The following is a 23,910-nucleotide window of genomic DNA, read 5'->3' as shown; positions in this document are numbered from 1 at the left end:
TCAAGGGTGACCCTGGCCCGAGAGGCTCTGGCGCTCCTCAGGGCCCCTCAACCCTGACTGCACCTCCAGTCCCGCCTGGCACCTGGGGCAGTGCAGGGGGCGGGGCGGGGCCAGGCGCCGGGCCCCGCCCACCCGCGGACCTCTTCCCAGAGCCGGAGCTCAGGGCGCAGCCCAGACTCTAGGGTAACAGGTCCAGTTCGCCACGCTGTCCCTGGTCATCGCCAGAGCCATGAAGATGCACTTCTGCATCCCGGTGTCCCAGCAGCGGCCAGACTCGCTGGGGGGCCGCTACGTGGTGGGTCTGGGGCCCGGGACGGGCTGAGTGGGGAAGGGCTCAGTGACCCTGCGCACCTCCCTCCCCCCCACACCCCGCATCATCATCCTTGCCTTGGATAACCCGAGTGGGTGTCTGTGCTTTCAGCTGTACTCCGTGTACCTGGACGGGTTCCTCTTCTGCAAGGTACGCTACAGCCAGCTGCACCGCTGGAATGACCAGGTGAGCCTGGTGGGGAAAGCGTGCCCAAGGGCTTGGGCTGTGTGACTCGGAAAGACAATGGACTGTGTGTGTAGCGGGGGAGGGGGCGTGTAGCCAGCCCCCTAATTTGTGAACTTCAGGCACTCTTTAAAACCCAGAGCAATCTCCTATGCCAACATCTCCAACATTAGCTTGTAACAGGAACAGGACCATACTGATCAGCTGCAGAAGTAACCTCCTTCTCTGGCTCCCTGTGCTCACAACCCTCATACCTCTCCCAGAGTGGTGTCTAGTGGGACCAGAGGAATTATAAAGGGTCCTTTGTGCAGTCTCTGTTTCCAGCACTGACTCATCAGACCCACCTCTCCAAACCCCTGTGCTAGCAAACCTGAGACTCACCAGCTAAAGGGCCACTCTCAGAGCAGACTGGGTTGTGGCATCTAAGCAGAAAGTCACAAGACTCAAAAGCATCTTGTGCAATCCAGGAGGGCTTCTGGGAGGAGTTGGGGGGGGGCTTGAGAAGGGACTGGTTCCAGGTTGTCCAGGAGCAGTCTTTGAAGCAGAGGACGTGACAGTGGCTGACAGAAGCAGGAGCTGAGAACAGGAAGAGACTGAGGCAGGGGTTAGAGAATTCAGTCAGACTTGTCTCAGCCCCAAAGGAAAAAGGGGTGGTGTGGGTAGGAAAACAGATTTAGCTTAGAATGAGGAAGGAGCCAGGTAGGCCGGCTCATGGCAGGGAGGGGCACCCTAACCCTCCCCCTGTGCAGACGCAGGCGTGCAAGTTGACATTGCCTTCGCAGACTTCTCTAGATTTGGGGAGAACAGTTCAGGAGAGAAGACAGAGGCATCAGTCAAACTGGTTGTATTTCTCTATAGGCACAGAGAGCTTGCCAGAGCACCTCACGGCAGCAGAGGGTACGCTGCCAGCCACTGAGGGAGTACCACTGGGGGACAGGGCTGCAGCTAACCATGTCAGAGAGCACAGGTCATGCCTCACCTCAGAGACACACCCTTCTCTTTCCAAGACTAGCTCTCCATATAGCCCGGTCAACAAGAACCTGGACAGGAATGCCTTCTTGATCTTACCGGTGTCCGATATGTGGGATATAAATCTAATTCACTCTTCCTTCCTTCCTTTCTTTCTTTCTTTCTTTCTTTCTTCCTTTCTTCCTTCCTTTCTTCCTTTCTTCCTTCCTTCCTTCCTTCCTTCCTTCCTTCCTTCCTTCCTTCCTTCCTTCCTTTCTTTCTTTCTCTCTCTCTTTCTCCCTCTCTCTCTTTCTCTTTTGAGACAAGGTCTCACTATGTAACTCTGGCTGTCCTGGAACTCACTCTGTAGACCAGGTTGAAGGACCTGCCAGCCTATGCCTCCCAAGTGCTGGGATTAAAGGTGGGCACCACTATGCCTAGCTAAATTCAGTTCTTGCAGCCAAAAACCATGTTGCTAAAGTTATAACCTTTATTTAACATAACACACAATAAAAGCTTCATACAGAGCTCTTAAGGAAATAAACTGGAAAGGAATCTATACTCCCCACATACATGTACAAGGCTTCCTTTTTCACAGTGCTTTGTGTTTGGTCAGATCAGGAATTTGGGGCTGGCAAAATGGCTCGGCCCCACCTGCTGCCAAGCCTGTTGACCTGAGTTCAATCCCACCGACTCACGTGGTGGAGGAAGAGCACCAACTCCTGCAAATTGACCTCTGACCTCACACATGTGCTCCACCCCCATCATTGAATAATATGATAAAAATGGTTTTTAAAGATTTTGGGGCCACTTCACATCCATTTAAAAAAAAAAAAGGAGGAAAAATAAAAACTGTCAGAGAAAGGTCTGGGAAAGCCTTCAACTTTTTGATGCCAGTCATGGGGAAGACACACACACACACACTCAGTACACATACACACTCACACACTCAGTACATATACACACTCACATGCAGTACACATACACATACACTCACTCACACACGTGCAGTACACAGACACACACACTCACATACACTCACACGTATACACACAGTCACACATACACACACACACTCACACACAGACACACTCACACACATGCAGTACACATACACACACATACACACTCACACAGAGACAAACACACTCACATACACAGACAGACAGGTACACACACACAGGCACACATGTGCGCACACACACACAGGCACACACACACACACACACACACACACACACACATACACACACACACCAGGCTGAGGATGGGGTTTGGTTGGTAGAATGCTTGCCCAGCACATCTGAAGCCCCAGGTTTGATTCCAGGTATTTAGTGAACCAGGCTTGGTAGCACGTGCCTGTGATCCTGCACTTGGGAAGCTGAGGCAGGAGGATCAGTTCAAGATCGGCTTCAGCCACACATTGAGTTCAAGGCCAGTCTAGGACACAAACAACAAAACAAACAGAAAAACTCAAACAGGCACACAGCCTGACGACAGCGGAAGAGCCGGGCTCCCTTCTGAGGTCCTTCATGGAGGTTTTGATGGAGACCGAGCTCAACTCTAGAGCTCTTGCTGTTCATATAGTGTTATATTTCTTGTCCGTCCGTCCCCCATCCCCCCAACTACCCCCCTGCTTTAGACTGCATACAAAAGGCCAGAGGTTTCTTGAGGAACCAGTCCTGGCTGTAAAACCTGCTGGGAAGAATTCTGCTCTGTGACAGGCCATAGATTCTCAACCCTGTTGACTTTTCCCACTTTATGGCTTCGGGGCAGGGCTCCCCTAGATTCAGTCCAGCAGATGGGTGATTCGGGCAGTCCTGTTGTCTCAAGGCTTCTGTAACTAGAGCCAATTCCAATTAGGGAATGTCTGCAACATCTATGGACACATATCAAAGAAGACAATTCCCTTTTTGGCCTCACTTAATCAGCTGCCAGCTAACCAAGAAATGATTGCATGGAAAGAAGACAAACTTCTGCTTCCATTGAAGGAAATGAGCAGAGATGGAGGATCAGAGCGCCCTGGTTGGTGGAGCAGCCCTGGCTGATGGCATTGCTGCTGGGCCCTTTGACCCCTGGGCGTGGCGGCAACATTTCCTTGGCTTCAGAGAAAACATGATTGCCACGAGAGTGTTTGATACCAGGACCGGCAAGAGCTGGGTCTGCAGGGTTAGGCAGGCCCGAGGCATGGTGGGAGTTATGATGCCGCCTCTCAAAGATGATTGCCAGAGAATGTGACCCCGTCACTTTCAGATCTTCTCATTTTCTGAAGAGAATCCAGAACATCAGGGTTTCTGGGTTTTTTTTCCTATAAGCTTAATTTTTGTAGCAATAGTTTTAGTTTATAAATAAGCACAGAGTTCCCCCACACCAGGCATCCAGTTTCCTCTATTCTTCAAAATATTTTAAAGGTTTATTTTAAAACGTTTTAAATGTGTCTGGGTATTTTGCCAGCATGTATGTGCTTTGTGAGAGTTTAAGTTATTTCTAAATGTGCTGTACCCTCAGAGTTCAGAAGAGTGTCAGTGAGATCCTCTGGAGATGGAGTTACAGACAGTTGTGAGTCACCATGTAGGTGTTTAGAATCAAACCCAGGTCCCCTGGATGAACAGCCAGTGCTCTGGACACCTTCTCAGCCTGGTGTCCTCTGTCTTAGACACCTTTAGGGTGCACAGTTGTTATAATGACCCAGTCAGCAAGGATGCACTAACTGCACCCACAACTTATTCAGATCTGATTAGCTTTTGTCTAATATCCAGTTTCTGTTCAGGACCCAGCATTCCATTTCATGGCCGTGTCTCTTTTGGCTCTCTGATGAGGGCACTTCCTTCAGACTCCATCTTTTTCATGATCCTGAGAGCTTCAAGGGGACCGGTCAGCTCTTCTGTGGCTGTCCATGTTTTACATGATGAGGAGTGAGCTGTAGGTTTTAAGAGTGAAGGCCCCCGTGGTAAAGTGCACTCTACCTACATTGTCTCAGAGCTGATGTTACCCATCTCCTGGATGAGGAGGCATCCATCTGGTTTTCCCACAGCAAAGTGCCCCCCAGACACACCCCAATGTTGTAGAGTTCTTTACATCACTGTGCACAACCCACCCTTCAGGAGTAGAAATTCGTGTTCCCTGATCTCATAAATTATCTGAAATTCTACATGAGAGACTGGCCTGTTCTTTCCTATTCATTCATTCAGTAACAAAGTTAGAGCACTGTGGGTGATGGGTATCGATGCTTTGGGTTATATTCGATGCTGCTTTGTTTTATTGATCAGGTTGTCTGAGCTTTGGCCACAGGAGTCAATGGTTGCTGCATCTCTGCGTCTCTCTCTCTTTAAGAGATTTATTTATTTATTATGTATACAGAAGAGGGCACCAGATCTCATTACAGATGGTTGTGAGCCACCATGTGGTTGCTGGGAATTGAACTCAGGACCTCTGGAAGAACAAGCAGTGCTCTTAACCTCTGAGCCATCTCTCTAGCCCTGCTGTGTCTCTCTTACACTCAGCCATTGAACACTTCTATACTTCCTGGTGCTCCAAGCTGCTCCAGGCTCTGTCTTAGAAAGGGTGATTTCTTCATGGCTCTATGGTGGCTTTCATTGAGGAATGCTTTTAGACATCAAGATCTGGGTGTCCATGTGTGCACCGCTCCTACAGTGTCTCGTCTAGGTCTTTATCTGCAGAGCTAGGAAGTGGATGCCATGTGCAGTAGCCCAGGCTGAGCTCTATGGATTTCTAGGATAGCCCTTTGTCTTAGTTACTCTGCTCGTTGCTGTGATGAAGAGCTGTCAGAAGTGACTTCAGTGAGGAAGGGCTTGTTTGGTTCACAGTTTCTATCGTGGCGGGGCAGCATTTGTGGTGATGGCAGCATCCGCAGAGGCTTGTTACAGGAGTGATCACAGACCTGAGCCACAAGTGCCCATTCCTAGTGACCTACTGCTGCTGGTTAGACCCCATATCCCAGATGTTCTATAACCTCACACACCTGGAGACCAAGTCCTCAAACACCGGCATCAGTGAGGGACATTTCACACCTAGTCACAGCACCGTCTGTATGTTTATGCCAGTAATCAGGAGCTCACATTAAGCATCCACACAGGTCATTCCAGCCTCTTACCCATCAGCTCACTGCAGCAGTGAGAAATCTGAGTGCCCACCACTCATTTGCTTCATTGCTTGAGTGTGTGTACCATACAGCAGCATGAGAATTAACTACTTCATCCACAGTCCAGCGCTCATGTACGGCTGATTTGTGTGCATTCTTCCTGTGGACCTCACATGTTCCCGACGTTCTTAGGTCACTGTCTCCCCTCACTCCCTTCAGTGAGGTGGAGCAGATGTTTGTAATGCTCTTAGATTCTGCTGTCACGTGACGCATTCCACCCTGAGGGTCTCCTGACTGCTTAAATGATCTTTAAAATATTCACATATGTCAAGCTTGTGCTGTAAGTCCAGCATGCCTGCACAAGGGTAGAGCATCACGCCCCCAGGAGTAGACGCTCGCACAGGTGTTTACCACACTAAAATGTCCGTGTGTTTTACCTACTCAGTACCCTCCTGTCCCACAGCCCTGGTGACAAGTGACCTTTTCCAGATGGTCATATAACTGAAATCGTACAGTAGCTTTTCCAGACTAGCTTCTTTCACTAGCAACATGCATTGGAGATTTACGTGTATCACCTTGTGGCTGCATAGTTCATTTCTTTTCATGGATGAACAATGTTCTATTGTAGGAATAGATCACTGCTTACCCTTCCTATTTTGAAGGACATCTCTACAGGGTTACAGATAAAGCTGTCACAAACATCTACAAGCAGATTTGAAACCTTAGGCTCACAAATGTAGATACAATATTTTATTTAATTTTGTCAAATACATATAGACTAGATATTATAATTGAAATTCCTGCTTGATAACTGTTCTATTATGTGTAATTTTACTATGTTAAAGTTAAAACCTTCCTTTTTGATGAGACAGAAAAGGGGAAGAGCTGTGGGATGTCTTTCCATATGCTGTGAATATGTGTTGTAATGATTGGTTAATAAAGAAGTTGCTCTGGTATATGGTGAGCCAGGTTACAGCCAGGCAGGAAATCCAAGAGAGAGACAGGAAGAAGAAAGGAGACAAGAGGAGACACCAGCCCACCGCCCAAGGAGAAGCAAGATGCCAGCAGACTGGCAATGCCACTGCCACGTGGCAACACATAGATGAATAGAAATGGTCTAAGTTATAAGAGCTAGCTAGCAAGAGGCCTGCCACAGGCCACACAGTGTGTAAGTAATATTAAGCCTCTGAGTGATTATTTTATAAGTGGTGCAGGACCACAGGGCTGGGCAGGAACAGAGAAACCTTCCAACTACACAGATTTTTTTTTTTAAAGATTTATTTTTATTTGTGTGTGGTGTGGTGTGGTGATGGAGGTGGTGGTGGTGGTGGTGGTGGTGGTGGTGGTGTGTGTGTGTGTGTGTGTGTGTGTGTATGTGTGTGTGTGTGATGTGTGGTATGTATGTGTGATATGTGTATGATGTGTGTGCAGGTGCCTTTGGAGGCCTGAAGAGGCTGTCAGAGCCACTGCTGCTGGAGTTACAGGCAGTTGTGAGCTGGCTGATGAGGTGCAGAGAACCGAACTCTGGTCCTATGGAAGAGCAGCAAGTGACCTTAGCAGCTGGGCTTTCTCCCCAGCACTACATGCAGATTAGTGAGGACATGGTCTGCAAACCTGTTCAGGAAATTTTTCCGAGTGGGACTGCTGGATTCTAGAGTGAGACTATGCTTAACACTGTAAGAAATTACCAAACTGTCTCCCAAAGTGGCTATACTATTTTGTATTCTCTGCAGGATATGTTTCAAAACTTGAAATCAAAAGTAACTGCTGGCCTTGAACATGGTTCTCTAAGAACTGAACAATGCCAAGCAATGAGCAGCAGGAAGCCATATTTGTTCGTAGCCAGACAGTTAGTGACCTCTCTATATTCAGACCAACATTTGGCTGGTAGAAATTTCTGTGCCAATAGAGATGCTATAAATGTACTCCGCCAATTTGGTAGCAACTTGACACATGTTACTGTCTATCAAACACATGGAATGTGGCTAGTATGACTTAGGAACCAACGTTAAGTTTATCTTATTTAAATAATTGAAGTGTAACTTTACTTACAAGTGACTAATTGCATTCATACAGGTGTCAGAGTTCTCGATCACTGGAACGATTTTGCCTTTGACTTGGGGCTGGGGATACACCACAGAAGATTCAAGGGGGTGTGATGATTCCACTCACAGTTTTGAAACATTACCTGAGATGCTGTGTTAGGAGACAGGAGGTCACAAGGGAAGCAGAGAGCCCGCCTGGAAGGCTGCTATTACAACCCAGAAAGCAAAGGCTAGCTCACACCAGCACAGTGGTGTTGGAGTGAAGAGAAGAGAATGGGTTCTCCACGTGTGTCTAAGCTAGCGATCATGTGAACGGCCAGGTACACACTATAATTATGGCAAAGGCACCTGAAATTAAAGGTCCCATCTGTTCGCCTGCTCCTTTCTCTTGCAGCTGGTTCCACTGTTAAAGCTGAGGGCTCTAGGACTCTGGCTGGTTTTCCTCTCTTTAAATATAATCATTGTTATTGTGTGTGCAAGCACATGTGTGTGTGTGTGTGTGTGTGTGTGTGTGTGTGTCTGTCTGTCTGTCTGTCTGTGTCTGTGTCTGTGTCTGTGAATGTAGGTGCCTGCAGAAGCCAGCAACATCAGATCCTCTTGGAGCTGGAGTTACAGGCAGTTGGGCAGTTGTGCTTGACATGGGTGATGAGTTAAATGTGAGTCCTCTCTAAGAGCACAGTGTGTTCTTAATTTATACACCATCTCTCCAGCCCCTAAAAGTTATTTTTGTGTATCTTTCATAAAAATAATTGCCTCCATAGTCTTGGGTTCTATATGGTGGGTAGAAGGAGAGGGCCTGCCTGTGATTCTATTGGACTTTATGTCAGCCTCATAGGACCTCTGTAATTAGCACCACCCTATAGAAATGACATGAAAGGCACATATTTAAGTTTAGGTGGCCACATTAATTAGAGTAAAAAGAACCAAGAATGGTCAAGCACACCTTTAATTTGACTTGGAAGACAGAGTGAGGAGGATCTCTATGAGTTTGAGGTCAGCCTGGTCTACACAGTGAGTTCTAGGACAGCCAGAGCTACAAAGTGAAACAAATCAAAAATTTAAAAAAAAGGGCCGGGCGGTGGTGGCGCACACCTGTAATCCCAGCATTTGGGAGGCAGAGGCAGGCAGATGTCTGTGAGTTTGAAGCTAGCCTGGTCTCCAAAGCGAGTTCCAGGAAAGGCGCAAGGCTACACAGAGAAACCCTGTCTCGAAAAATTAAAAAAAAAAAAAATCTAGTCGGGCAGTGGTGGGACAGGCCTTTAATCCCAGCACTTGGGAGGCAGAGGCAGGCGGATCTTTGTGAGTCTACAGAGCAAGATCCAGGACAATCACCAAAACTACACAGAGAAACCCTCAAAAAAACAAAAACAAAACAAAACAGATCCTGATTATAATCTCTGATATTCAAGATATAGAATGAATTTAAGGAAATGTGTGTTATGAGTGGTGGGCGGTCACAAAAAATAGTCAGTTTCACCAATGCAAGATGGATGTTGTGGGGCATCTGCAGAATGTACACTGGAGGGTGTCCCTCTCTCCTAAAGGGAATCTCTTCCTCCTCCCTCCCTCTAGCCACCAATAGGGATTGTTTTATCTTTCCCTTTAAAGAAAGTGTTCCAAGACAAGGCACTGTGTCTCAGCACACTTGGGTTAGTGCTCCAAGACAAGGCACTGTGTCTCAGCACCCTTGGGTTAGTGTCTCACTTTGACTGTGTCTTGGGACCTTCCAGCTGAGACGAGTGTTCGGAAACTGCCTGCCCCCTTTCCCACCAAAGCACTATCTGGCAATGACCGCCACCATGGCTGAAGAGAGGAGGGACCAGCTGGAACGATACCTGCAGAATGGTATGTACTTGAACTCTGTTTCATAGCTGAATTGCAGTGTAAATTCCCAGTCACAAAAGCCATCTGTTTTAAAGCCTGTGCTTGGCATTTTTAACATGGTTGTGTAATTGTGCAAACTGTACCATAATCTAGTTTTAGAATATTATTGTCACCCCACAGGAGACTTTCTGTCCACTGGCAGTTACTTCCCATTTTAGCCTCCTCCCACCAGGCCCGGGAAGGTACCACTCTACTTTCTATCTATACCTGCTCATTTGGGTATTTCCTGTGTATGCGATTTTACAATGGTGTTCTTCATATAGAGTATTTACTCAGTAGGTAGAGGCAGGTGGATCTCTGTGAGTTCAAGGCCAGTCTGGTCAATAGATAGAGTTCCAGGACAGCCATGGCTGTTACACAGAAAAATCCTGTCTGGAAAAAACAAAACAAAACAAAACATTAAAAAATAAAGGAGTATTTAAAGTAATTTAAGATTTACTCTGGAGTGTTGTATATTGGTTTGACTGTGGACCTGAAGAATTAAGACAAAATGATGGGCTGAGCTGAAGCTTGGGTGTAGGAAGCATCTCGGGGCACAGCATAAGTGTGTGTTGACTACAGTGCTGGCCTGGCACCTCAACCTTGGTCTTTATCAGGGTCATTTGGTCACCATGGATGCCGGAAGAGCTGCTCTCACCCCTGTGAGGCTGACAGGGTCAAGCAAGGATACAGTACAGCTCAGTGTCATAACTCGAATTTAGACTTCAGAGTTAAACCTAGAATCAAATTCCATTTCTGCTGTGTGACCTCAGACAAGGTAGCCACCTCCTCTGCGTCTCCGTGTTTCTCTGTAAAATGGAGGTCACGGTAGCTCTGTGGTGTGAAGATTAAATGAACTAATACACAAGGTGCTTAGCTGGCCAGCACCTGGTGCCTTGTACTAAGGACTGGTTGGAGAATATGTTTCTCAATAGCTTTCTGTTTTCCCAAGAATCTGTGCTAAGGAATGTAAACTCCCCCCCCCCCCCAATACTATCACTCAGGATTTGTTTGTTTTGTTTTTGAGATAAAGTCTTGCTATGTAGCCCAGGCTAGCCTGAAACTTATGATCCCCTGGCCTCTGCCTCCCAAGTGCTGAGATTGCTAGCACATGCCACCACACCAGGCTAGTAACACCTTTACAAACAGTTTCTCGGGGCTGGCAGGATAGTGCACTTGGTAAGGGTGTTTGCTGTGTGAGAACAAGGACCTGGGTTCAGATCCCCAGCATGTGTGTAGAAGCTGTTGTGGCCATGTGTGCAGACTCAGCGCTGAGAGGGTGGAGACCGGAGGAAGGGTGAGAAATCCTCTCTCAAGTGAATGAAGGGAATGACAGGCAGGACACCTGCCCCACTTTCTCTTTCTGTTGCTGGAATAAAATCCATAGGGCCAGGAGACTTAGGGTTGTTTCAGCTTACACTTTCAGATCATAGTCATCATTTAGGGAGGTCAGGCCAAGAACGGGAAGCAGAAACCGTGGAGCAATGGCGCTTGCTGGCTCACTCACACTGAGTGTGCACTCTCTCTCTCTCTCTCTCTCTTTCTCTCTCTCTCTCTCTCTTTCTCTCTCTCTCCTCTCTCTTTCTCTCTCTCTCTCCTCTCTCTCTCTTTCTCTCTCTCTCTCTCTCTTTATTTTTTTGGTTTTTCAAGACAGGGTTTCTCTGTGTAGCCCTGGATGTCCTAGATCTCTCTTTGTAGACCAGGCTGGCCTCGAACTCACAGAGATCCACCTGCCTCTGCCTCCCGAGTGCTGAGGTTAAAGGTGTGTGCCACCACTGTCCGAGCTACCTTTCTTATATGACCCGGAACCACTTGCCTGGCATGGCACCACCTACAGTGATCTAGGTCCTCCTCCATCCGTTATTAATCAAGACATTACCCACAGTCAGGCCCACAGACCAAGCTCATCAGTTGAGGCTCTGCTATCACACAACTGACAGTGTTAATCAGGACAACACGCAATGTCTTCCTCTGGCTTCTGCACATGCACATGTGTGGACATGTGCTGGAACACACATATATACACACAGACTCATATGCAATGAATATCTTCAAGCATGTGTGCTCTCCCGCGTGTTCACACACACACACACACACACACACACACACACACACACACACACACTCATGCGTAATGGAGACTGAACCCAGAGCCTTGCACACTCTACCACTGAACTACACCCTAGCCCATGCTGTCCCTCTGGGGGTAACCCCTTGAGAGCCCCCTGTCACGTGACGAGGCATCCTCAGTTGGTGCTTTGGGCAGACTTAAAAATTTCAGATTGCCAAGTGTCTTACCAAACTGGCTGTCTAGACTCAACTTGTAATATATTTTTGCTTTTTGTAATAATAGTTCCATCATCATCCCAGAGGGTAATGGCTACTGAGCAGTGTGGGCAGCTTGAATAGAGGGAGGTTCCCCGGAACACTGTGGTCTTGAACTGTCACGATGGATGGGCTCATATCGTCCAGGCCACCCCAAGGGCGCAGACTCTGTCAAGTGTCCTGCATTGAGAACTCTCCCTTCCACGCTGGACCACATTGCTAGGGCAAGGTCTCAGAACTCCTTGGGAGACACAGTTAATCGAGCCCTGCCCTGCTCATGCTGATCTGGCTTGCTTTCCATGTTTTTCAGTAACTGCGGACCCTCGTGTGACAAGAAGCGATGTCTTCACCCAGTTTTTAACCCTGGTGCAGATGGTAAGCTTCCTTCCTGGGGAGCTATCAGCCTCTACAGAGCATGCCCGCTTCCCAAATGCACAGACTTTCTGGACTTGGGTGAAGTAGAATCATTTCTAGTAAGCTGGAGGCACTTCCTGTTTGGATCCTACATGGGAGATGACATGTGTCACTCACATTTTGGCTTATGGTTTAGTAGATAACTTGTTCTGTAGCCTGTGTGCCATGCATCCCCATGCTGCTCTCAAGAAAGGCAGAGAAAGCTGGAGTTTTAGCACTCAGGGACCCCATACTGAGATGAGATCCAAGGGCTGTAGCCATAGTGCAGACTTCAGGACAGTAGGCCCTGCTTGCTGATGTCTGTCTGTCTGTCTTCCTGACTTGGTTATCCACAGAGAACATGCGGCCTGGACAGAGTGGCACAAAGCAGCTCCCTTCCATGGAGCAGCAGCCGCTGGTCACTGACCACCTAGGCCGAAACTTTGGCAAGCATTTGTTCAGCACACCTTTCATTCCCTTTGCACGTGTGGAGACATTTTTGTGCCTGTGCTTGGGACCTTGACTGAACATAAAGGGAATGAAGAAGTTACATAGTCACTTACTGTTGGATTAGATTCCTGTTTCAATTACTCCCACGGGCCATGACCAGAATGAAGGTCAGAATCAAGGATGAGATGTTCACTTTGGTCATCATTTCCGTCCATCAAGGTGGGAAGGGCTCAGCATCAGGAGAGTGTTGGAGAATGGCCACGCATATCACTGCAGACAGCACGCAAAGGACACACCGGAACCAGGACTGGACCAGAAATTCCAAAGGTCCGCCTCTAGTAGTAGGCCACACCTCCTAAGGGTTCCACAGCCTCCAGAAACAGAACCTCCAAATGGGAAGCAAAAACATAAACAGGAGCCTGCCAGGGGCTCCTGTCAGATCACACCACAGTATTAACCCCTCATGGGGGGAGTGAGACCTTGATGAGACTCCCAAAGACTCAGGAAGTTTTACTAACACAAGGTCCACATATGTGCATGTGTTAAATCAAATAGAAACGGCTCTAGAATCTTCCAGTATAGTGGTTTTATTTTGTAAGCACTCTTTCCTTTTTATCACGATGCTGGGATATGAGCAATTACGCACATGCGAGGCAAGTGCTCTGCACTGTGGTCCGTCTGAAGCCCTTGTACGTACTTCCGGTGGCTTAAACACACACAAACTCCCTTTTGATTGTGTTGTAGTAATGGTGATGGTGGATACTTCACCAGAATGCACACGGGGCAAAGCAAAGGAACTCTGCTCTTCTTACAGTCTCTCTACCCAGGAAAACTCTTCTTTTCCATTCAGTGTGTAGTCTTTCTAGATGATCTGGGCAGGTCCAAGAATATGAATACACATTTTCTTTTACAAGTAAGCACATTCTAGACACACTTCCTGTTTAGATATTGTATTCCAGGCTGCCCTTCCCCACCCTCTGTGTAGCCTGTGCTGGTCTGAAGCTCCTGCTTCAGCCTCCTGCGTACCGGTATTGTCGGCATGCACCAATGTGCCTGGCTCACACTTCTTAAAAGTTGCTTTTTAAAACTTGAAATCTGGGCTTGGAGAGATGACTCTCTGGAAAAGACTGATTATTCCTCTAGCAGAGGACCCCAGTTAGGTTCACAGCACCCATGTCAGATGCTACACACGACCTATAACTCCGGTTCCAGGGAGATCCATGCCTTCTTCTTCCTTCGGCTTGCATGCATGTGTGCATATGAGTGTGTGTACATCTGTGTGTGCGTGTGTGTGTGTGTGTGTGTGTGTGTGTGTGTGTGTGTGTGTGTGTACGCACGCTCACGCACACACACACCTGCGCATGAATGTCAGTACACATGAAGATAAGTTTGACATGTTTTGGGGGGGTACATTATAGCTTTTGCTTTTTTTTGCTTTAAGAAAATACCTCTTGTGGGCTATCAATGTTGTGGAGTTTTGTTTTGTATTAATTCTTCCAACAATTTTAAAGGGTTTTTGGCGAGTTTTAGGGTCTTGGGAGTTTTACTTTCTAGCTTTGTATAAAGCCGTGCTTTGTGGCGTCTTTGTGTGTGTGTTCTGATTAATTTTCACTCTGGCAATAACTTTTTCTTTTCCATTGTTTGTCCACGAGCTTTGCCAGCTCACTTTTCTACTCATTTCCCACCTCTTAGCTGGAGCCTGTCTCCACTCTTCTGAGGAGTTCATATGGAGACGGGGTGTTCTTACTGGTACCCCACCTCCTTGTCTGCACGGGCTAATGCTTCCTGTGCAGCGTGGCCCACCTGCTGGTCAGGCTTTCCTCGCTTTGCAGCTTTTGGTTTTGATTGGTCAGAGCCCAGGCCCTGACAGCTCATTGGCCCTTGTTTCCTGAGCAGCCACTGGCTGATACATACCGGAGAAGGACTGTCATTGAGTCGCTGGAGTCTGAGGTATTCCTGGATCTTAGGTCTTGTTTCTGAGTCTTTTCTCATTAATTGCTCTGTCCTAAGATCCCTGCAGCCTGGTCTCTCCAGCAGCGATGTATAAGCCACAGTGTGTCTTCCAGTGACCCACGTTTCAAATGCTTCTGTCCACTCAGTTGAGCAGCCACAGATCCGGCTTGATGGTGAATCTGGCTCAGGATCGACGGTGATATTTTGGTTTCTGTGACTTGGGATGATGTATTCAAACAATCCCCTCCCCTCTCCTCCCCTTCTCTCCCCTCCCCTTCCTTTTCCTATGACCTCTCCGACCCCTTCTCCTCCTCTCTTCCCATTTCCTAGTTTTCTTTCTCTTTTACAGACCTCACCATGTAGCACGGGCTGGCCTTGAACTTTCGATCTTGTTTCTGCCTCCCAACTGCTAGGATTACACGTGACAGCAACACTGGGTTTATTTAGTTTCTTTGCACGTCAGTTTCTCCAGCTGGAAAATGGGAGCCGAGCTCCTGTTTCAGGTCTCCTGGAGGATTAAACCAAAATGTTCTGAGCACTGGTGGTGGCATACTGCTACCTCGCAGGAGGTCAGCACTCTTGGGCTGACGCCAGGCTCGTTTCCTCTTCCTGCACCTGCCGGAAGGTAGTCTTTAGGGGCCACATCTCTTCAGATGGCCCCTGAGCCTTGTTCTTAGCCAAGCCTTTGGGATGAATTGCTCCAGACAGCTTATGTGGACTGGACTGGCTCCTTTGCTGGTGTCATGACGGGGTCCATTTGGCTGTGCTGAACAGCCACCCAGAGTGCCTTGGGCTCAGGCCTGGGAGTGTTTTCCAGTTTTCAAAGATGACTTCCTTTTCCTTGTTTTCTCCTTTCTTCCAAAGGGCGAGCAGTGCAGAGGAAGCCTTATTCCTGATGGTGTCTTCAGAAGAGGGTCACATAAAAACTTGAAAAGCAAATTAAGTTTGAATCAGGAACGTGGTCATGTTAGACACCATGTCTTTCTTTTAAATCCCTTTATGTGTTCTATACTCAGCAAATGTGTCTTAAGGGGTTGCTGTCAATCAGCACTTCACTAGAGACAGAAGACAGTGCTCAGATTGGCTCATGGGCTCTGTCGACTTGGGGTGACAGAGAACATCTCTAGGTGTATAAGAAGTGTCCCAGGCCCTGCCTGTGCTGCGGTGTCCCACGGGTAGACACTCAGGTCCAGCACTTTGGCCACATTCCTGGAGAGAGTAAACCTGTCCAGATGTTCATCCCCTCAGCCCTGGTACAGCATTGGCGGGCCCTGCTGTCACTAACAACCACTTACCTGAATGAAGTCTGGACATGCTGTTGTTTTCCATGAGGTTATGTGAGATCTAGAGAGGAGGGACCATGGTTGGGAAGATGATATAAAAAGGTGATGAATAAGCTGGTCTTGAAGGTTCCTAGAGTGGGCATGGCAGAGTATATATTCTCTAGCTCTGCCTCTCGTTGGGGATAAAAACAACAGAATCTGGAGGCGTGTGTGTGTGTGTGTGTGTGTGTGTGTGTGTGTGTGTGTGTGTGTGCGCGCGCGCGCGCGCGCGCGCGCTCTGGGCTGGTACTTGTAAAAGGGAAGCAGCAATTGGTTCCCATGGAGTGTGGGTCTGCAGCTCACTGTACGCCAGCTCACTGGCTGACCCACAGCTGGGGAATGGATTCGCAACACAGATGTCATCAGTAGGGAAGAGAGGGGGTGGCTGGGCTCACACAGTGAGATTGCTCCTGCAGGCTGGTGGGAGACTGGAGAACCATGATAAGCAGGGGTGTGTGGGTCTGCCACGCGGTCAAGGAGCCCTCCTGGATAAGGACAAGGGCATAAGGCAGCTTAGCCACCTGGATATTTGCACTGCATCTGAGAAGTGCAGTGCCTACGGTCTCTTGGTGCCAAATAATCATGTGGTTCCTTCTGGGAGAGCGTCTCCTTGCCTCTGGGCAGGGACATGCTGTATGGAACCGGTGTGACCATCTAGGAGCCCTTCTGGGAAAAGTTCCATCGAGGATGGCAAAAGCCCAGCTGCAAAAGTAAAAGGGAGTTGGCCTTAAAGAGGTGTTTGGTGCCAGGTTCCTTGTACCCCGTTATTTCTCATGATGTGTAGAGAGAGGTTATTTGAAGGTGACATGCTTCTAGTCAGCAGAAGATCTGGACCCAAACCCACAGAGCCTGGATTCAGAGCCCTGGATCCTCCACACTCCACAGAGCCTAGATTTGGAACCCCAATCCTCCACACCCCACAGAGCCTGGATTCGGAGCCCCAAATCCTCCGCACTGCTAGGTATTCCTGGTGGACACAGCTCCCTGTACCTCCATGCAATTTTCCTGGCCTTGTGTGTCCAGACTTCACTCACCAACTAACGATGCTCTGGATTTTCATTCATGTACGCTTTAGAGACAAACGGATTTTGAAAGGCAAGACTGAAGTCTGTAGACTGAAGATCTCTTCTCCCACCTTCTCAACCAATCACAGTGTTCCTTGAAGCTGTGTGAAGTACAGTTAAGAACAAAGAAGGCAATAAGAGCTCCTTCACCCCTGGGAACTTAGGACAAGTACTTACTTAGGAAGTTTTCCCTAATGGGCACATTGGGACACTGGTTCTCCATTTCCCCTAGAAAGGGATGATTAGGGCGCATTGTTCAAGCAGCAGAAGTGTGGACTGTGTGAGGTCATACCTGAGCTTTCTCAGATAAGGTACCTCAAGAAGGAACACTGTGAACTTCTGATTCTCCAGCCTCCACCGTACAGTTTTTATGGCACTAGGGTCAAACCTAGCGCTTTCGTATTCTATCAACTGAGTGCCTGGAGCTTCCCTGATGCCTTCATTTAATATCTGTTACCACTAAGTGAAATCAAAGCTGTGTGACTTTCTCCTCAATCCTACCCTAACAACAGGAAAACAATGTATATGGCACCTGAACATCTAATGCCGGTGACGAGCTCTGCTCCACGTTCCTTGAGCATCCCCTCCTGAACCCTTGCCACAGTCTTCTGAGGTAGACACTGTTGTATCCCTTACTATAGAGCTGAAGGAATGAGGTATGGAAAGGGGAAGGAACCAGTCTAGGTTTACACTAAGTCTCTTGCCAGAGATAGTAGAACCTCCACAAAATCCCCAAAACAGTGGAGTTAAGAGAACTTCCAGAGTGCTGAAGATGTGGAGATGCTAGGGAGACACTGAGGCCCCATAACCCTGAGTGTCTCTTCCATTCAGCTCTTCCCTGTCATCTCCTTTACAATATGCTGGCAATAAAGGAAGCCATTTCTCCAGACTCTTCAAGTCAATCTAGAAAATTATGGAGTTGAGAGTGAGACTTGAAACCCACCCCCTCACCCCCACCCCCACCCCCGTGAATCTGAAAAGAAAGCTGGGTAGCCTGGACTTCCCAGGTGTTACAATTTGTTGCTCCAAAACCTGACCTCAGTGTCTTATGCTAATGCTAGGCAAATCATGCCAGCACCAGGGTGAATTTCACTGGGAAACTGAGCTAGGCATTGGTGGCGCACACCTTTAACTTCAGCACTCAGGAGGCAGAGGCAGGCTGACCCTGTGAGTTCCAGGCCAGCCTGGGACCCTGTCTTGTAAAAGGGGGTGAGGGTGGAATTGGTCACTGTGGTGGAAAGCCCTGTCCATACAGAGTGTCACCCGAGAGCTAGACTTTTAGGGGTGCTTAGAAGCATCTAAAACAAGTCAATTCTGAGATTATTTAAGCAAGATGTGGATAGTTCTTATCAAAAGATTTTTTCCCCTCCCAAATGGATGTTCTGTTGTTATTTGGAAGCAATTCAGGCTTCACACTATTGCCTCGGCTCCTCTTCCGGCCCCTCTTCATCCCTACTCTGCCCCACCAAGAACATCCATTAAATTCTGCGCTGGGTGTTTGCTCCATTGAGTACTTACTATCTCCTGCACACAGCGGGGACAGGCAAGGACTGCTGGCTTCTTCTGTGCTGGGTGTGGAAACTGACAGCTGTCTTTTTATTTATAGCACACATTGAACATCACCACCCAGAAAACTACTCTGGCTGTATTTCTGCCCAACGGAAGCAACATTAATGTGGAGGTTCTCACGTCAGACACAGCTGAAAGGACTCTTGAGGTAAACTTGGTTTAGCTTCAGCTCCTGGAAATGCAGAAGCAGGGCTTATGAGGTGGAGACCTGAATGTGATTACCTTCCAGAAGTTCCCTGCCTATCCTTTTACTCTGTGGATGATCTGCAGAGGTCTGCATATAAATCACCCCTAAAGGAAATTGACCGAGGGAGCCAAGATACAGCCCATCCTCAGGGCCTCCTTGATTTTACCCTTCCTGAGACCTCGGAGGTCATCCTAAGGTTGTGGCTACTTCCCTGGCATTCACCAGGCTGGGCCCTGGAACTGTGCAGAAGCCTCTGTCTCAGGATGCCACATGGATGCAGCAGGAAGGAGGGCAGTGCCTGGCAGAGGTCATACCAGTGGGTAGTGGCAGGTCACACCTGGCAGAGAGTGCCAGGGGCATTTCTTTCTTGGCAGGGCAGGCAGTCTTTCTTGAAGACTTCTCTCATACACAGGAAGCCCCAGGAGCTTCATCCACAGGGTCTCATGCTGGGTACCAAGGGCCTGACCTGAGTTTGAGTAATTTTGAGGATGACAAAGAACATTCTCCCGCTTCAGATGTGGCTCTCAGCAGCTCTGCCTCCTGGGCCAGATCCCTCTGCCCAGCTGGGTTGCAGAGGAAATGCTGTCTTCCCACATCTTAAATGTGTAGGATAGGTGGAGGAGAGGGGTGGCCTGTGGTCCCTGCTGAGGGAAAAGCGAATGGAGGTACATTTTTGTGAGGCCACGCTTTGTGGTAAATATGAAGCCACAGCTATTGAAATGAAAGCCAGCTGATGTCGAAGAGGAGCGCCCTGGACCTAGAGCTGGAGATCTCCATGGCACCAAGGCCATAGTAAGTTACACTAATGGTATCTGAAATTTACACTGGACCAAAGCCTTGGTAAATTACACTTGACCATGGCAGGAAGCAGCAAAGAGGAGCAGGCCTGGGTGTCAGAGGAGAGTACCCGTACGTTTTATACACCACTGAACAGTGGGAAATGCCTTTTGCTTGGTGCACACAGGAAGTGCAAGCCCGGGGCTGGATGTCACAGAAAACAGATGTTTGTGGAGAATGCTGCCCTCCTCCATCAGATGATAAGCACTGGAGTAGTCCAGGATATATGTCCAAATTCAAGCAGACAAGCGGTCTCAGTAGAGGCCAGAGTGGCCACTGAGATGACACTGGTTTTGATTTTATTCACTCTAATTTCCTATCTTCCCAAGATTTCTAGAATGAACATTTCATTAGCTACTTCTCTCGATGCCCCAACAGAAACAGTTTCAGGGAGGAAGCTTTCTTTTGGCTCCTGGTTTGGGAGGGTGTAGTCCGTCATGGTGAAGCTCATGATGACAGGAATGTACAGCTGTAACTTCTCACATCCCTCTAGACCAGGATTTCAGGTGGAGTTTCTCTGTGTCCTAGCAGCTGCCCCCAAATAACCACACAGAGACTTGATATTAATTATAAATGCTTGGCCGACAGCTTAGGCTTGTCTCCAGTCCCTCTTACAACTTAAATTCACCCATTTCTATTCATCTATGTGCTGCCTTGAGACTCGCTTACTTCATCTATGAAATTCCCATGTTGCTTCTTTCTAATCTGGCTCAAAACTCCCCAGACTGTGCCCATCTTCTTCCCACCATTCTCCCTGCCCTGAAAATCCTGCCTAGCTATCGGCCAATTAGCTTTTTATTAGCAATGAGAACAACACATTTTCACAGTGTACAGAAGTATTATTCCACAGCATAGGATGGAGAATCTGGGCTAAAAGTAAAACTGGTCCATAACCAGTCTCAGTTCCACAAATTTACAATGGCTCCAAGTCCAAAAGTGTTCACAATTCCTAAATGCAGTACCACCAGCTGGGGACAAAGAGTTCAAGTGCGTGAGCCTGTGGAGACCATTTCAGATTCAAACAGTAACAGATATGGATGATTTTTAGATTACAAAATGTTTCTTTGAATGTCTGCTGGCCTGCAAAAGCATTTGCTGTTGGTGTGCACTGGTCCTTTCCAGTCCTGCCACCACAGCCTGGAAGTATGGCCATTAGCCTGAAATTCTCCCTTTGCTTATTCCTGGATAAGGTGGTGGCGCACAAACTCGGACTGTATCCAGAACTCTTGGGCTACTTCGGCCTCTTTCTCATTCGGTGTTTCCCGGAGGGCAAGATCTCTGGTAAGATGGAAAAGGGGAACAAAGGAGATGGACAGGTGTGAGCAGGGGGTTGGCCCTGAGGTGTGTGGGGCACCCGCAAAGGGACTGGCCACCCCCCAGGTCATGGTACTACTGTTCTCAGCCCCAGATCAAAGATTTAGAGAATGTAGCCAGGCATGGTGGTGCTCACTGTTTATCCCAGCACTCAGAGGCAGAAGCAGACGGATCTCTGAGACTGGTCTACATAATGAATTCCAGGACAGTCAGAGCTACAGTGAGACCCTGTCTTAAACAAACAAAGATTTGGAAAATGAAAGCTTGTGTCATTGCTCAGAGAGTAGGGACGAGCATTCCGTAGAGAGGTAGTATGTCATTTCAACTTCACATTATGGTGGCATAATGCCTGACAGAAACAACGTAAGGAAGAATTATTTATTTTTCCCATGACAGTAAAGCATGGAGGAATAGAAGTATTTTTTAACTCAAGCTACAGGGGCAGAGCAGAGCAGTTCACATCATGGCAGACAGAGGGTAGAGAGAAAAAGAGTAGGGAAAGAAAACAAAACAAAGGCACATGCCCAGGGGTCCACTTTCCCTAACTAGGCCGCCCTCTTTCTACCTTCCAATAATGCCATTATATTATGAATCCAAGAAGGAATGAAGCCGTGCATTACGGCATTCCCTTTGTGATGTAATTGTATCTGGAAACACACACACACACACACACACACACACACACACACACAGAGAGAGAGAGAGAGAGAGAGAGAGAGAGAGAGAGAGAGAGAGAGAGAGAGAAGGAGAGGAGTTAACCATCACAAGTGCTGTAGTCAAAACCTAACTCTAAGGCTGGTCCACTAACTGCACTTCCTCTGGTGTCTACTGTGGTCTTAACCTTGGGGTCCCCTCATCATCACTCCTGGCCTTGGGACTGACTGGCCGTGCCACAGCCTCCTGGTTGATGAGGTGCTAGACTCTATCAAGACAGATACCCCACAAACACACAGTGCCTCCCTGTTACGGAATATTTGTTAGGAAATGTGGATGGTACATGAGTGCTTGGATTCTTTTTAAAATTCTAACTGTGAAAGATGACAGTGTGCCTGGGACTTTTGCTTTCTCTCCACTGAATTCTAGTTGACACAAGGCCTTTAAAGCTGTGAAATGCTATCAGTTACTTTAAAGCAGTGGGGAGGTGGGGAGGTGTTTTTGAGTTGGAAATCAAAGGACTTGGGGTAGGCTGTACCCCAGAGTCTGTGGGGGTCCTGGCATGGCACTGGCACCCCTGTACCTAGCTCTTCACAGGGTTAAATACTTTACCCAATGTTCTTGGACTTGATGAGAATTAGATAGTATTGACTTTTTTGGGATGACTTTCAGAAAGCTAAAAATACATATACATGCAAGAGAGTATTTTTGTTCCTTCCTACCCCCAATAATATTGCCTTGCTTCTCATTTGAAAGCTGTTTGTAAACTGTGTGTGCTGTTTCAACCAGGTTGGACCACCTGTCATGAGCACACTATTCCAGAACCAGACAAACACGTTTGTGCTTTATCACAATGTCAGGTTTTGTGGAATGACAGACACTAAGTTCACAGGGAGCAGCAGTTTCAGTGGAAGCGATCTGCTGGGTTACCCTTCCTGCCCAGGTAACCTGGTAAAGGTAGCTTCCTGTGCTCCTTATCTTAATTACTAATAGTAACGCTCATATCACACACCATGCAGAAAACAGCTAATCCACCTCTATGTATTTTTCTGTATGTGGTTTCCATAGTGAATACAAGTTAAAGAGAAAGCAAGGGAGTACAGAGGTTGAAGAAATGGGTAACAGAAATGCCGTGGAGTCAGTGCTGCCAAGACTAGAAACCCGAACCAGCTGAGGGAGGTTGCTTCGCTGTGGACCAGGTCTCAGGAGACAGGGTTGAGAGGAAGTATGTAGTTAGCTGCAGAGAGGGACAGCAGAAGTGGACCCAGAGCAGAGGCAGGAGGTCCAGGTGGAAGTGGACAAACAGGAGCATGTGGACAGACAGACAGCAGCCAAGGGGGCTCCATCAGCATCGGGAACCGAGGCATGCTGAAGGCTTAGGGGCAGTTAGCTGGGAGTTCTCTGGGAGTTCCTTGCTGTAAACACAGGGTATCAGACGACAAGTTGGTGTGGGGTCAGGACATCAGAGCTTGGAGGTATCAACCACTTTATGGGATCCAAGTGAAGGAGTTCCACCCTTTCCTTGGTGTGTTGTCTCTAATAAGTTTTGGAGCCTTGGGCTGGAGAGATGGCTCAGTGGTTAAGAGCTCACCACCTGTAATGAGATCTAGTGCCTTCTTCTGGCCTGCAGGGACACATGCAGACAGAGCACTGTATACATAAACAAACAAACAAATAAATAAATCCATAGGTGAGAGAGAAATAAGTTTTGGAGCCTTGTTTCCCCAATATGATTTTAATATATCCATATGCTCCCACAGCCTCAATTCATCCTGGTAGGGTAACACCACCCCCCACCACCCCCACCCCCGCCAAGAAATGTCATTTCTCAGTCTGTGCTGGGTGGGTGATGCAAGACAGATGGTGGTGTCATCATCAGCCCTCAAAATGAAACAACAAACAACAAAACCCAAACAAACAAACTAAAGCAAAAGCTTTAATTAAAATGGAGTTTCTAAGGGCGAGGCATAGGCTGGAGAGAACAGTTTTACCCGATGTGGGATAACTCAGAGCAGGGCATAGCCTGACCTCCACGCTGCCTTTCCCTGTCTAGTTGTGAAGAAGCTGGCTGACTTTGAGCTGCCGTCCACTAGTCTTCAGAGTTCTGAGCTGGAAGACTGTAAGATAGGACTCAGAAAGTGGTGAGTATTGTGAGAGAGCCTGCCGGTCTCACCAGCTGGAGAGACAGGTGGGGGTGGGGTGGACTTAAGCAGATAATGGCCAGGAGCTGATGATGACCACGGCTTTGCTGAGGGATGGATGGTGAGCTGTAGAAACGGGAGGATTTGTTGATAATTACAAGCACATCTGATGTCTGTTGATCTGTGATATTCCTTGAAGGCTGGCTGAGGGGGCAACTCAGCCAGTTTGCACTGAATTTGACCCCTTAAG

General features: G+C 47.9%; 1 protein-coding gene across 1 annotated transcript in view; it reads left to right on the top strand.

The window, feature by feature from the left end:
- Window positions 1–229: 229 nt before the first annotated feature.
- The window catches only part of Snx31 (sorting nexin 31), a 47,227-nt gene continuing 23,546 nt past the window's right edge, over window positions 230–23,910 (top strand). Inside the window, exons 1-7 of the mRNA XM_036208313.1 lie at window positions 230–295; window positions 422–496; window positions 9,319–9,433; window positions 12,087–12,151; window positions 18,565–18,675; window positions 20,742–20,832; window positions 23,573–23,660. Of these exons, the coding sequence (XP_036064206.1) occupies window positions 230–295; window positions 422–496; window positions 9,319–9,433; window positions 12,087–12,151; window positions 18,565–18,675; window positions 20,742–20,832; window positions 23,573–23,660 (611 nt within the window). The remainder of the gene's footprint in view (window positions 296–421; window positions 497–9,318; window positions 9,434–12,086; window positions 12,152–18,564; window positions 18,676–20,741; window positions 20,833–23,572; window positions 23,661–23,910) is intronic.

The sequence above is a fragment of the Onychomys torridus genome, chromosome 16, assembly GCF_903995425.1.
Source record: "Onychomys torridus chromosome 16, mOncTor1.1, whole genome shotgun sequence".
In the NCBI taxonomy this organism is placed as follows: Eukaryota; Metazoa; Chordata; class Mammalia; order Rodentia; family Cricetidae; genus Onychomys; species Onychomys torridus.
The sequence above is the reverse complement of the archived record's forward strand: the minus strand, read 5'-3'. Positions and strand labels throughout refer to the sequence as shown.